The following is a 16003-nucleotide window of genomic DNA, read 5'->3' on the forward strand; positions in this document are numbered from 1 at the left end:
AGCAGATGATTGATGTGAGAGCCTTTGCTAACGGCACAACATCGCCTGCAGTGCCTCTTCTGGGATCGTGACCTTATCAGTTGGACCCTAGACGACTGTAAAACTGTGGCCTTGTCAGACTAGTCCCAATTTCAGTTGGTAAGAGCTAATGGTAGGGTTAGAGTGTGGTGCAGACCCCAGGAAGCCATGGATCCAAGTTGTGAATGAGGCACTGTGCAAGCTGGTGATGGCTCCATAATGGTGTGGGCAGTGTTCACATGGAATGGACGGAGTCCCCTGGTCCAACTGAACTGATTATTTACTGAAAACGGTTATGTTTGGCTGCTTGGAGAATATTCGCAACCTTTCATTCATCACCTGCATGTATGTGAATGTGTGTGGGCTTAGATTCAAGGGGAGAAAGGAGTGAAATCATAAGCCTTATGGAACTAAAAAAATAAAATAAAATAAATGAAAAATGGAAAAAATATAGCTTTACCGTGAAATAAAAACAAAACAATAGTCAGTCTGTTCGAAAGTGCGCACCTGTGAACTCAACATCTGCTGCTGGGTAACACTGAGTAATGTGTTCCTTTAGTTTCTTTACTGCAAAAATTGTAACATGCTTGGATCCTCCTTGACATGCTGTCTAGTTGGTGGCCAATACATGTTCAATGTGTTTCACTCTTCAACAATGGCTCTCTTGAACTCTGCTACTGTTTGAGGAGGTTCCCTGCAAGTTTGAACTAGTCTAGAGCATAGTGAATTGGGCTTACATCAGCATATGCCACAGGCCACTTCGTTCCATCGATTCCAGCATGTGGAGGAAAGTGTTCACGAAGTAAGTGCAGGGTGTTTGTGTATTGTCATCTTGAAAGATGGACAAGTCACCAAAAGGCTGGAGATTTCTGTCTTGACACTTCACAGCCTCGACATTACCCTCAGCAGTGTTGAGAAGTGTCTGATATGTGTAAGTATGGTAAAAAAGAAGAAAAAATGTTTTGACATAGTCTCTTTTGGGGGGGGGGGGGGGGTGCAACTATCATTTCCTCACTTGATGCAAATGTCTTCCCAGCAAGCCAAAGTTTCAAGTTAGGTACAGGAGAGAATCATTAGAGGATAAGTCTGGTGAATAGGGTGGGTGGGGACACATTCGCCATTGCTCTCACTGATGTGTGGCATGATGCATTATTTTGGTGAAAGAGCACTTTTTTGTATGCCAACCTTGGTCAGTCAATGCAAGTTTCACATCATCCAACATTAAAGCAGAATAGAATCCAGTTATGTTCCTGCCTTTCTCCACGTGAGGTTTATTCCTTTGGAATCCCAGAAAACAGTGGCCATCAGCTTACCAACTGTCTGAGATACCTAGAGTTCCAGCAATCTCACAAAGTTTTACTCAGCAATCTTGCATTACCATAGCATGGATTTTGTCAGTGCTGCCCTTTGTAGTGACCTCAGCTGGACAGCCAGACTCTGCTTTGTCTTCGGTGTTTGAAAGTCAATGTTTAATCCAAAAGAAAAAGGCTTCAGTGAAGGTGCAGAGTCCACATGAACTTAATCTAATTCTGTTTTGATTTGTGTGGCATTTCAACCCTTCAAATTAAAATGTTTAATAATGGCAAGAAACTTGGTTTTTTTCCATTTTCAGTAGCAGTCAACACACTGAAAGTCAGAAGGCTGTCAACAATGAACTGTATGGTATATACTGATGAAATTTTATACAATCTTTGGAATAATCAAGCTTCCCAATCATGATGGTGCAACAAAAATGTTCCATTCTTTCATGGAAATTTACCAGACTTATCAAACTACCCTCATATTATACTGACCCAAAACATGATTGATACACATGCCTGCTGAACCTGTGGGGCTGTACACCTGAGATCGGCATTGGAACCTGGCCATACGAGTGCTCTTCTAAAAGGCAGATTGTGAATGCTTTGTCCCTCCTGACAGGAGCTGTTTAATGTTCAAATGACATTGCTGTGCTGTACGCCATTTCCTCAAGAAATTAGTTTGGCTTGACGACCCTTCTTGCCATGCAAAGACTCTTTGAGGCATGCTTATGGGCTGAACAGTGTACACAAAGCACATCGTCCCACTCACTATGGGGGGCACAGTATGATCTACTAAACTGCACTGAGAATGTAGGTTTACTTTTACTTCCTTTACACAATTGGTTATGCACAGCAATTTTCTTTCAGCAAAAAAGTACTACCTTAAAGCTTGCAGTTAATTTTTACAAAGAAAAACTACCAGCTCTACTATTCTCTGTAATGGTGCAAAGGTGATTAAACTCTCAAACTGCCTGTTCTTGCAGTGAGTGAACAGTGTGGGGTAATACTATATATCCTATAACTTCCATACCATCTAGATCAAAGATGATTATTACAGTTAAATCTGACCTTTTATAAAATGGCAATTAGCAAAATTGGCTGTAATTTAAGATTAGTGAGTGTCATAATAAAACTGAGAAAACAAGTTGTCATTTAAATTTATTAAATGTAGAACATTGTACCGAGCGAGGTGGCGCAGTGGTTAGACACTGGACTTGCATTCGGGAGGACGACGGTTCAATCCCGCGTCCAGCCATCCTGATTCAGGTTTTCCGTGATTTCCCTAAATCGCTCCAGGCAAATGCCGGGATGGTTCCTTTGAAAGGGCACGGCCGACTTCCTTCCCCGTCCTTCCCTAATCCGATGAGACCTCGCTGTCTGGTCTCCTTCCCCAAACAACCCAAACCCAGAACATTGTATATGATGCCAAAATAATCAGTGTGGTAATACACATCTGTAAATGTGTGTATGCACTTATTATTGTAATATTTGAATGATTGACCATATTGCACTTCAAAGAAAACACAACTGTTGGACTATAGAGGGGTTGCCACTAGCAGACAAATATTAGTGGACAGTTCATGTTGACCCCTCTGTTTTACACATCTTTGGTCAAAGAATTTGAGGCAACAGAAAAAATTTTGTCTTACTTTCTGACTGGCTAGATAATGATCACTATCAGGATGTGATGAGATTCATAGAAAGTGCTCACAATAGTCAGGACTCAGTTCTGAAATTCCACTGTGATGAACACTACTGTTTTCAGCAAATTGCAAAGCAGAATATGTGTTAGTGAGTTGCAATTTTCGAATTTGCTTTCTGTGCAGCAAAAGGGCCCTACTTTCTAGGGGCATACCAAAATTTTTGAGGAGAGCTTTTGACACCCATAATTTTGTGGAAATCTACTGTGTGGGCCTGACTCAGTTGGAATACAAGTAAAGTACTGACATTTCAACATTGTATAAAACTCTTGAATTTCAGGTAGTTATGTACTGGTGTTTGTTACTATGTGGTTTAGCCAGATGGAACTCCGAATTTTAGTTATGCGATGCAATTATAACATTAAGTGAACTTTGTTAGTCCAATGTTTGGTTTATTTATAAGGATCTTATTTAATGGATAAATCATAATTTATTACAAGGTATTAACCTCATGGAGTTGGCAATTATTAAATAAGTCACATCCCAACCATTTATTTATTTATATCACTGTAACTGAGCTTTGTTTATTTTATAGTGTCATGTGCTGCTCAGTCATGGCAGTCCAGTTTGCTAGTTGAACTGATGAGAAGGGTGTGACAAGTGAAAATAGCCACAATTACTTACATAGTGCTGCCAGACACTGGGGTAGACATTGATTTTTCCATAGGTAGGGGGTAAACTTAACAGCCTTCTGCTTCCTGTTATAAATACACAATGTTATGCATGCTAGAGTGTTATAATTTATTCTGTAACATTCTTAACTGTGCAGTGACAATATGTGACCACCTGTCAAAAGACGGAATAACCACCTTTCACAGCGCGGACCACAGCAAGACATGCAGAAAAAGAGCCAGTGCAGTTCTGGAAGGTACCAACAGAGATGTGGAGCGTGATGACTCTAGTGCCGTGGCCAGCTATGCTAGGTTTTTCGGTTGAGGAACCATGGTGCAAATAGCCCAATCAAGATGGTCCCATTGATTCTTGATTGGGTTTAAATCCAGGGAGTTTGGTGACCAAGGGAGTATAGTAAACTCGTCTTGCTGCTCCTCAAAGCACACACATTGCATTGTCCTACCCGTAGATGCCATCATGCTGAGGGAAAACAAACTACATGTAGGGGTGGACGTGGTCCCTAAGGATAAATGAATACATGTATTGATCCATTGTGCCATCTAGAATTCCAAGATCACCCTGGGAATGCCATGGAAACATTTTCCAGACCATAACGTCCTCTTCTCCTGCTAGAACCCTTCTGACGATTATTGCAGGATGTTTGCTTTCAGTCTGATGGAGCATAAAAGGTGACTCATCTGAAAAGGCCACCTGTCACCACTCAGTTGACATTCAGTTGCAGTACTATCGTGGAAATTCCAGACTTTGTTGCTGATGAACAGTACTCAGCATTGGTTAATGAACCAGGTGCCTGCTGCAGAGGTCCATACACAGTGATGTCCTCGAACTGTCATTGAGGAGACACTGTTGATAGCCCCTTGGTTCATCTGGGCAGTCAGTTACACAACAGTTGCGCATCTATTTGCCCACACACATCTCCGCTGCTTGACACTCACCCCTGTGATCTATGGTCCAAGGTCCACCACAATTGCCTCGGCACTGGGATTTGGATAGAGTCACTTTGCTTACGTTATATACTTTAACCAGTGTAGCACGTAAACAGTTTATGAACTTAGCTGTTTGGGTAATGTTTCTAGCCTTGGCCCAAATTTTTTTTTTTGTCTCTTAGACTGTTTACAGTCAGGGTTGGTTCAACCCTCAGTACCCGATACATGCAAGAAAATGGAGTCCTACAAGGATCAGTTTTAAGTATAATAAATGGCGTAGTAGACTCAGTGGGGCATAAGTGCACCAACATAATATTGTAGCTCCATATCATTGTGTACAGCAGAACACAAACTACAGACAGCTATACAGCAGTCATTAAAATGGGCACAAAACCATGGATACTGTTTCTCACCTACCAATCTGCATCTTCAGCTATACCCTGCAAATGGATGTGAAGTGCATCATGTGCTTTTGTAGAATATAGTCTGCCCATTCTTATCCAGAACTATACCTCAAAACCCAACAACTGGAAGTAGTAGACCAGTACCATGTTTTAAGACTTTTTGATAATAAATGTACATGATTACCACCTATATGTCAACTCAGGACCTCCTTCACAAAGATACCCAGTACTTCCCATTTCCGATGGCTGTTCAAACCCGTATCCAGCCATCCTGTTTTACATTTTCCTTAATTTCCATAAATTGCTTCAGATAAATGCCAGGATGGTTCCTTTGAAAGGGCACAGGCAACTTCCTTCCCTAATCCGATGAGGCTGAAGACCTCGCTATGTGGTCCTTTGCCCCAACTAAACCGACCAGTCTCCATTTCCATGCTAACAGCTCTTGGAGTGTGGATTGAAAAGTTCCATTAACATTTTATAAAGCATTTATTTTATCCCATTTGTGGAAGCATTGTTTGTGGATCAGAAGCACTGTCCATCCTAGAAATATTAGACCCTATCCACCACAATGGGTCCATTTGACAACTGGAGTTTTTTGAATGAGCCCACTTGATAGCATTCTTGCAGACACAGGAGTACAACCACTGAAAATATAATGCCAACAAAATTTATTTAGCTATACAATCACAATTAATCAAATGCCAAACCACCCCCAGGATCCTTTTTTTTTTTCTTGTTGTTGTTGTTGTTGTTGTTGTTGTGGTCTTCAGCCCTGAGACTGGTTTGATGCAGCTCTCCATGCTACTCTATCCTGTGCAAGCTTCTTCATCTCCCAGTACTTACTGCAACCTACATCCTTTTGAATCTCCGTAGTGTATTCATCTCTTGGTCTCCCTCTGCGATTTTTACCCTCCACGCTGCCCTCCAATGCTAAATTGGTGATCCCTTGATGCCTCAGAACATGTCCTACCAACCGGTCCCTTCTTCTTGTCAAGTTGTGCCACAAACTCCTCTTCTCCCCAATTCTTTTCAATACCTCCTCACTAGTTACGTGATCTACCTATCGAATCTTCAGCATTCTTCTGTAGCACCACATTTCAAAAGCTTCTATTCTCTTCTTGTCCAAACTATTTATCGTCCATGTTTCACTTCCATACATGGCTACACTCCATACAATACTTTCAGAAACAACTTCCTGACACTTAAATCTATACTTGATGTTAACAAATTTCTCTTCTTCAGAACTTTTTTCCTTACAACCCAACAATCCAGTTACTCATGAAGTGCCTTAGAGCAGGACAACCAACTCCAAAGTGAACTTCAGCTGCCTCAGATTACCCGTATGCAATATTCTCAATCGCAAACACCTCCAAAGTAGGTTCCCCAAACAGTAGTAAGGATGCACATAAGGTGTGACACAAAAGAGGATACAACTCCCAATTTTTACAACTGTGCACTTCATTCAGTCATCCACCAGTATCCACATTTTAATCTCTTTTACACATGTGGCTCCAAAGATAATATAAAAGTCTGCTATGCATATGTACATAACCTGAATCAGCAAGAACATTCTTTACCAAAAACATCCAGTATTTATACTGCAGAGTTAATAGCCATACATCAAGCACTACAAAACATAATGTTTTTCCCATGACAGAGTTTCATTTTAGTGACTCCTTGAGTGTGTTGCAAACAGTAGACAAGTGCTGTATGCGAATTTAGACTTTCTCTGCAAATCTCGATGAAAACGTCTCTGGTTATCAGTTGAGTCAAGGCATCATTCTGTGGCAGTGTTTCAACACGTTTTCTACTTGTCATCTGCAGGTGAAGTATCGGGTTCATGTCCTGTCCAGTTCTTTATAGCCTCTGGACCTCATGCTCCTCTGCCTCATCTGCATCGGTAGCACCAATCGTGTGCCTCCAGAAGGGGTGTTGTAGCACGTGGTGGTGGGGGAGTCATGGCCAGTGGCGTGGGGGCTCCCTGCGCTGGCAGTTGCTGGTGTCGCATACCCATTCTTTCTTCGCAGGTTTCGCATCGGAGTGTTCTTGTCATATTTTTATTATCACTGCATCCCATGCTGTGCTGAGTTGGTTACCGCTCTCTCAGTTGACAAGGTTATCATGGAGATATGAGTTCATGATAACCTTGTCAACCGGTCAACCAAGATAGTTGTATCCAACTTAGCACCACATGGGATGCAGTGATAACAAAAACACCACAAGAACACTCCAATGCGAATCTGGCAAAGGCAGTGGACAGAATGGACAGGCCTCAACAGGGTGCGACACTCACACATGTCAGCACACAGGGAGTCGTCGCCGCCACCACCACCGCCACCACCACCACCACCACCACCACCACCACCACCAGTCATGACTTCTCCCCCACCATGCACGATGACACCCCTTCCAGAGGCACGCAGTTGGCACTGCCAACACAGACGAGGCACAAGAGCCTGCAGTCCAGTGGCTATGACGAACTGGACAGGACACAAACCCTACATTTTGCCTGAAGATGACAAGTATGAAACTTGTTGAAATGTTACCACAGAACGATGCCTTGACACAGCTGATAATGTGAGAAGACTTCATCAGTAGTCAAGTGCTATCCAAAACATCCATTGGTCTCTGTTATCCATAACAAACTGTATGCTTTCAACAGTAAATTGATATCCATTGTACGTATGTGAATATTGAGTTACATTGGGATTCTAGGTAATGATCTGGCGGACAAATTAACCAGAGAAGTAGTGAGGATGGAAATACTCAAACTAGACTTAAGGGCACACATTAGACACTGCAACCTGGCGAAACAGGAAGACAAATGGCAAGATAGTACCCAATACAATAAACTGCGGTCCATCAGACACATGATTAAGGTCTGGCAGATTTCACTACAGAGTTCAAAGAGACCATTGAAAAATGAGCATATAGACAAGGTCAGCGATGTCAAACTCTACCAATGAATGAATTTTACAAGAAGATTTAAAGACAACACTGTCGTAAGTAGGGAGCAGAGCTTGGAGGATGGGCATATCTCTGAAGATTGAGCCCCGCAGTGCCACCCATCCGCATATTCACATCTCAACATCCACCCTAGTGAAAAATACATTTCTCCCAAGGTGAGACCAGTTTGTTGATACTGTCACTGTAGGATGCTTGACTTTCTGGACTGAACCATAACCTCACCCCTGCTTGCACCGCTCCACCATTTTCAAAGTGAAATCCTCAAAAGTGTTCATTAAGTGTTTGAAACACATGAAAATCCGATGAGGCCAAGTCAGGACTCTGTCGAGGATGATTCATGACAATGAACCCAAGGTGATAGGTTATGTTGCAGTGCTCATGTGTGGTCTGGCACTGTCATACTGAAGGAGAGCGTGCTCCTTGTGAGGACAGAAACTTTGAATTCAAAACTGGATTACAGCATGCTGTTTCTCACACACTGACGTAGTTACGTTACACATCGCCATGTTATACACTAAAACTTGGAGCCCTCTAGTGATAGAGAGCTGCAAATATGTAGACATGAAGAATGAAGATTTAGAATGTTAATAAGGTTTGTTCTATTTATAAAGCTTTAAAAATTTTCACTTAAAAATTCAGAGCATTACATTTAAACACATTCTAGTACATTCACATTCCACTGTTTCATAATGAGAGCACTTAGTGACTTCCTAAAAACTTCAAGCATAATAGTACACGTTTCCCGAACTTTTTCTTGCCTGCATCTTACAGTCAAATATTTAAAAAATTAGCTCGTTTGTAAAGTAATGAGGTGTTTGAAGCTGTTTTATTCATGGGAGTTAAGTTCTTTAAACAATGTTCACCTATACATGAATCGATAGTATACATGGTATTGGTTTTTCTTGAAAAAGATCATTTGGTTTTGTGGAGTCAAAAATTGAGTCTGTTATGACTGCTTTGCATTGTTAGAAAGTGTGTTGAAGTCCCACTCTTTTTTCCATTTCATTTTACTACTGTCCTAATCATTATTCATTTTTATTATAGCAATGAAAATAATCAATTTTATACAATATAATGTAGCTGGGTAGGTAAAAAATCTACTTACCAAGCAGCAGCAGGAGACACACATGTAGTAAAGGTTTTACTTATGCAAGCTTTCAGAGCCAATGGATCCTTCTTCCGTCAGAAGAGTTGAGGGGGAAAGAAAAGGGGTGAAGGGAAAGGAACTCCTGTCCAGTAAGTCTTCCCTAACCTGGAGCTCTGGGTGTCTTTTTCTGAATGCTAACTCTTTTTCTTAATGCTCTCCAGTTCCTTTCCCCTTTAACCCTTCTGCCAGGAGGAGGAGCCACTGGCTCCAAAAGCTTGCATAAGTAAAACCTTTTTTAACATACGTGTTCTCCTGCCGCCACTTTGTGCATAGATTTTTTATCAGTTTTGTTAAATTATATTTTCTTCTTATTATTACTACTGCTACTACTATTTTACCTCGTAGTTGTTTTTATTTTGTAGTCTTCTTTTACCTCATATTGTTGTCATTGATATGTTTTACTGCTTTTGTTCATCTCTGTTGTGCAGTATTCTGCATAAAGATAGCGGGTAGGTAGTAATAAAAACAGCAGATAAGTTCAATGAAATATGATGTTCTGTTATTCGATCAAAGGTTTGAATAGGCTAATGTCCAACTTACTTCATCTGAATGATTACTCCAATGATTTTAATTTAGGGTGAAGTAACTGCATGAAAAAATGAGTATGTCTATCTGTGTGGTTAATGATATCAAAAGTAAAATTCACTTGTTACATGAGAAGACTATAAAATTAAAAGTTGACTGAATGGAACTAATAATTATAAAAGCTGGCATAATTCTCTTGTTCTTCTCTGTGCATGTGCGAGTGTGCATATGTGCATGTGTCCTTCTAGTCAGAAATGGAATTTCCCTTCTTGGAGGTAAATACTGCTCTGATTTTACCTCCTTGTAATTGCGTAGTTAATGAGTCAAATAAGTAAAGGGGAAAAAGTTATAATCCCTTTCAGAATATTTCTATTGTCTGCTTACTGTTTTGTGCAGTTATGCAAGGTCAGTGTAACGTATTTAACAAAAGGTACAGATTTTTTGTCAGATAATCAGTGTCTGATGTATTTCAGGTGTTGACAGAACTCACATCTACGGAATGGAAATTATTATCAGCCTGTGTTGAGAAGCTGTTCCAGATCTTAAAACCAGAATCAAATGCTGCCATTGAATCATTTCACATTTTTATGGATGTAATTGTTGTTATAACAGCTGTTATCAACAGGAAAAATGCAATAGAAAATTTTGCAGCTTTCTTAGATTTCTCCCTGCAAAATCTTGGACTACTTATAATGGTTTGTATGACATCTACTTGTATATCTAAATCTATACTCTGCAAACCACTATGAAGTGCATGGCAGAGGGTATGTCGCACTGTACCGGTCATTAGCACTTTTTTTATTCCACTCAAGTTTAGAGTCTGGGAAAAAAGATTGTTTAAATGCCTCAGTTTGTATTGTAATAAATGTAATGTTATCCTCACGATCCCTATGGGAGCAACCTGTTGGAGGTTCTAATATATTCCTAGAGACATTATTTAAAACTGGTCCTTGAAACTTTGTTAGAGACTTTCACCGGGTAGTTTCCATCTATCTTCAAGAGTGTGCCAATTCAGTTCTTTCAACATTTCAGTGACACTCTCCCATGGGTCAAATAAACTGTTATCATTCATGCTACTCTTCTCTATATACTTTCAATATCCTCTACCCATCCTATTTGGTACAGGTCCTACACACCTTAGCAATATTTTAGGATGGGTTGGACAAGTGATTTTTTAAGCAATCTCCTTCATAGAATGAATGCATATCCCTAGTATTTTACCAATAACCTGAAGTGTGCTACCTGCTTTACCCATGACTGAGACTGGGTGATCTTTCCGCTTCATGTATCTATTAAGTGTTTCATCCAAGTATTGTATGAGTTTGTAGATTACAGCTATGACTGATTAATGCTATTCATAGGATACTATGTTTCTCTATTTTGCGAAGTGCACAATTTTAGGTTTTTGAACATTTAAAGCAAACTGGCAATCATTGCACCGCTTTGAAGTCTTATCAAGGACTGACTGAATATTTGTACAGCTTCGTTCAGACTGAAGTTCATTCTAGATAACTGCATCGCCTGCAAAAGTTTGAGGTTACTATTAACATTGTCCACAAGATCATTAATATACAACATGAAGAGCAAGGGACTCAACATACTTCTATGGGCTACATCTAAAGTTACTTCTACACCTGACAATGACTCTCCATCAAAAATAACATGCTACATCCCCCCTACCAAGAAATCCTCAGTCTAGTCACTCATGTCATCCAATACCCCATATGATCGTACTTTTGATAATAAGAGTACGAGTGGTACAGAGTGAAATGCTTTTTGGAAATCAAGAAATGCTGCGTCTACCTGGCATGGAAGAGGGCATTCTGTACGAGATACATCATTATGTTTGAGCTCAGAATATGTTCTAAGATTCTACAAGAAATGAGTGGTGAAGATATTGGACAGTAGTTTTTTTGGATCTCTTCTGCTACCCGTCTTGTAGACAGGAGTGACCTGTGCTTTCTTCCAACCTTGACCCTTAATTAGAGGTGATTTCCTTTCATTATTTTTATATGTGGGTGGTGCTACTACATTGTTAAGTTAATCAGGAAATATTCCTGTAAGTCCTTATTTGGCACTTCGTTACAGATGTATATGAAGGATGGGCTCTTCAAGTTAGCAAGCAATTTTAGTATAGTGCTAGAAATGTTATTGTAATGAGAAACATTGTTGGGACATCATATTTATAGACGGAGAGGACAGAGATATGTTGATATAAGTGAAGACTTACCAGAAAAAATTTCAGTTTTACTTGCATTTGATCTATAGTAATATTTGAAAGCACTGATTGATTGATTACATCTGGGCAACATCAACAATCTCTGCAACAGCAGCAAATTGTTGGCATCCAAAACTAAGTTAGATAGGCTTGTAAATTTACCCTCCCACATATCACCATTAAAATTCTGTTAGAGTCTTCATTAGTTTCAAAAAACTTTGAGAGGCGTAAGATATACAAACGAAAAACTTTTTACTTATCTTCATTTTCTCCTCTTGTTGTTGTTGGCTCCACTTATTGTGTCTAGGAGTACATTCTTGCTGCTGAAATTTTGATTTAACATTGCCAGTTTCTGATGACTAAATAACTGATGAAGATTTTCCTGCATATTTCTTGAATTTTATTCTTTGTCACGACATTACATTCTGCTGTACTCACAATATTACAAAGAGTTTACAAAGCAAAAAAGTGTACAAACTTTCTTATAAAAAAAAAGAATCATCACCAAGATATAACATTATTTTATAAATGAATCCAGAAATAAATTTAATAATTAGTGTTATATTGTGGAATTAATAATATGAATTTTAAGTATGCCAGAAATTTCGTAGTTTCAAATATTTTTAAAACAAGAAGAATTTTAACCATTGGTAAATATCAATTGTAACAAATTAATTTCTTTTTATACATTTTAGCCTGAAATATAATACTTTGTATTCAAAATCATATGTAATTCATTCAGTTAAACAGCATATATATATAATGTTCACCTATACATGAATCGATAGTATACATGGTATTGGTTATTTCTGTAAAAAATTGAACACACATCGTGCAAGGAAACTTGGTAAAAATCCCTATACTTCTACTTGGTAGTCATTCTCAGTCAAAATTTTAGAAATACATCCATTATGTCTCTGTTTTATGCTATGATGTAGAAGCCTTTTACTGCCAGAGCACCTGATTTTAGATCAGAAACATTACTTTATCGTCCCAAAATTGTAACTATTTATTTCTGTTACTCTCAAACAAAACTTTATGAATTACATCTATTGTAAATGATACCCCCTCATTTATTTTCTTAGCTAATTGTATGACCATAAAGCTCTGAGGTTTTCATTTAAGTAATTTCATAATAAATATGTGACTTTTTCATAAGACTCTTTCTTCATTTTGCAAAGAAGATGGTGAGAGTAAATTTTGTTCAAGTGCTATTTATTTTGGCTTAAAACTGAAGAGCTGTAAATTATAAAGGAAAAGCATGTGTCATCAGTCACTGTCCTGATTTTTAGTAAACAGCATGATACATTTTGAGCCCTGAAAGCCCACTGTCAAGTGCTTAACATAATGCCTCATCATTACTTTTATCTGTTATTTCTCTCTGGCCCTATTGCAAAAATGAAGTTTAGTTTTATTATGAAACAATCATGACTAAAATAAACATTTGTGAAAACAATACTTAACTGCTTTTATCAGTTGCACAGAGTTTCAGTAAATTTCACTTATACTGTAAAAGCATAAATTTTGTATCTGACTTTTTTGTATGTTAACATTGTGATTATCGACATGTGATACGAAAATATAAACATACGAAAAACTACATACAAAGATCCGATTGCTCAGGTTTTCTCACTGCGATTATTAATGGTGTGCTTCAGAGTGCTCAGCAGAGTAGTTGTTTCTGTTTCATGCACAATATTCCAACAATCGACCCAGACTCCTTCAAGTGCAACATCATACTCAACTGCCTCCCCCGCCCCCCCCCCCCCCCCTCTCTTCCACTTCTACCTTTGCCCTCCTCTCTCCTAACACCCATCCCCCACCACACACACACACACACACACACACACACACACACACACACACACACACACACACACCAAATAAATTGTAATGGTATGTGAGCCACATACGTCAAAAATACAAAATTATCATTATATTAAAAGAATTTTTCAATGCTTAATCTGTGTTTATATTCAAGCACCATCACCAATTGCTTTTGTTCAGATTGTGGCAGTTAGGAGTGCAAGAAGCAGGAGCTGACTTGTAAGACAGATTCTTTAGTATTATTCTGTAGTCTGAGACCCACATGAAGGTGATGTTAAGAGAAGAGATCCAATGATGAGTTTCTTTATCTTCCCGTGAGCTGGCAGCAGATTGAACAATACACCAAAATGCCACAATGAGACAATGTAATTAATGTAATTATTTGAATGTGGATATGAGAAGATGTCATCGACAGTTCACCAATAACAACGCATTTGCCTTGTTGAGAGGGTAGAGTGGACACACACACACACACACACACACACACACACACACACACACACATGCGAGAGAGAGAGAGAGATATTTTTCTTTTTTCATTTTATCTTATCAGAGGGAGAATGATGATGACAGTATATCTGTAAGTGTATGTTTAGCTGTGTATGCATATAACTTTATCTCACTTAATCTATTATCTGTGTTAATAGGAACAAACACTAATTACACACTCTCTTTCACAGGAAAACACTTGTCAAGCCATACTATCAGAAAATGTACGGTCATCTCTGCAAATCTTCCAGAAAGTGCTTTATCTCTTTAATTGCCTTCCACAATCTGTGAAGCATACATCGTGCTCAATATGGGTCAACGTTTGTGCATCTCTAATGGGAAGCATTTTGGATGGCAGAGAGACTGCAGAAAAATTACTTACGGAAAAAAATATAGCAGTCAGTCTATCCGTTGTTCCATCTGAGGACCTCAGACAACCTCTTGCAAAAAAGTTACTGGACATTATGCGCTCTGACGTCAACTAATATTATAACTGCTGTTTGTGTTTGTGTAACGGTTGCCTGCACCGTTATTTTAAAAAGGCTGTGAAATATATATGCATAATAACCTTTATGCATTATTGATATTTATATTGAAACTATTTATTATTGTAATTTAGAGCACTAATTCAGTAGAAAATGTAAAGCCAAAAAGTACATAATGAATTTAATAATATAGTGAAATCAAATGGATATACATTTTTTTATTAGTTCTTGTTATATTTTGCAATTTTGTTCTTAGGGATTCCCAAATTTTTTCATGAGGAAATGAACACCTATCTCTCTCTCTCAGAAATATGTCACATCTACTGTCTAATCTAATTTTTTTCTGAGAACTCAAATTCCCAGTGCAACTAAAACATATTACTAATTATTCTATTGCATATGATGTACCTAGTGAAATTAATGCATAGTATATTTTTGTCATCATTTTTGGATTTCTATCCAGAAGTTGTAAAAGGTGTTCACAATCTTGCACACTTAAATGAAAAAAAAGTTCCAAACAGGATATAAACATTGGCTTTAATAAATTTCATTATGATTGTCAATTTTTACACCAACTCCATGTATTCCAGCATCCCCCATGCCCAAGGTCTTCCTACCATTCAGTTCTACTTCTCCCAAAATTCAGCTGACTCCAAACCCACTGTATCATTCTGTACACACATGACCAACTATATCCCTGCTCACAGCTACATCTCCTTAGAGATAACACAAGCAAATTCATGGTGCAGGGATGGGCACCCACACATGCCCTCATATGCCAAGGCGTTTATGGGTCATTCATTTGCCTGCTCATGTTAATTGATGATATCTTCAAGGTCTAGAGCAAGGGCAGACCATTATTATCACTCTGTCAAAAATTTTGAAACCAGCTCTTTTATCAATTTCACATGGGTGTATTCAGCTCTGCATACCACCTTCCACCTCTCCAATGCCTCCATATAAACCATCACTGGTATAAAGACTACCAACCATCAAGATTGCTTCCAGTTTGATAGCTGCCATCCTTTCCACTCTTAATGTGTGGTGCATCAACAATACCAGCAATCCCTTGTCCATTATGTCAAAAGTCTAAGGCTTTCATACACAGGTGCTACCCTCCAAACCTATCACACTGACAGATCTCCTGCACCATATCCACAAGTTTGTTTGTTACAGCTACTTGAAGAGCATTATATATATATATAATTTTTACTAATTTATATATATATATAATTTAACATGTAATATATTTATTATATTATTTATTATATATTATATATTTAATATAATAATAATATATATTATATGAATATATATTATATAAATTATATAAAACTGTTATATATTTCACTCTCCTTAATGA

The 16003-nt window shown here is 38.4% G+C and overlaps 1 protein-coding gene across 2 annotated transcripts in view; it reads left to right on the forward strand.

Annotated features, from left to right (window-relative positions):
* Window positions 1-14847, forward strand: part of LOC124596281 — an 84238-nt gene extending 69391 nt beyond the window's left edge. Inside the window, exons 7-8 of one of the 2 annotated variants that reach the window (XM_047135370.1) lie at window positions 10095-10316; window positions 14347-14847. In XM_047135370.1, coding sequence (XP_046991326.1) covers window positions 10095-10316; window positions 14347-14640 — 516 coding nt within the window. In that variant the 3' untranslated portion in view covers window positions 14641-14847. The remainder of the gene's footprint in view (window positions 1-10094; window positions 10317-14346) is intronic. The other variant, XM_047135371.1, reaches the window with a different exon arrangement.
* Window positions 14848-16003: the final 1156 nt, after the last annotated feature.

This window comes from Schistocerca americana, chromosome 2, assembly GCF_021461395.2.
Source record: "Schistocerca americana isolate TAMUIC-IGC-003095 chromosome 2, iqSchAmer2.1, whole genome shotgun sequence".
In the NCBI taxonomy this organism is placed as follows: domain Eukaryota; kingdom Metazoa; phylum Arthropoda; class Insecta; order Orthoptera; family Acrididae; genus Schistocerca; species Schistocerca americana.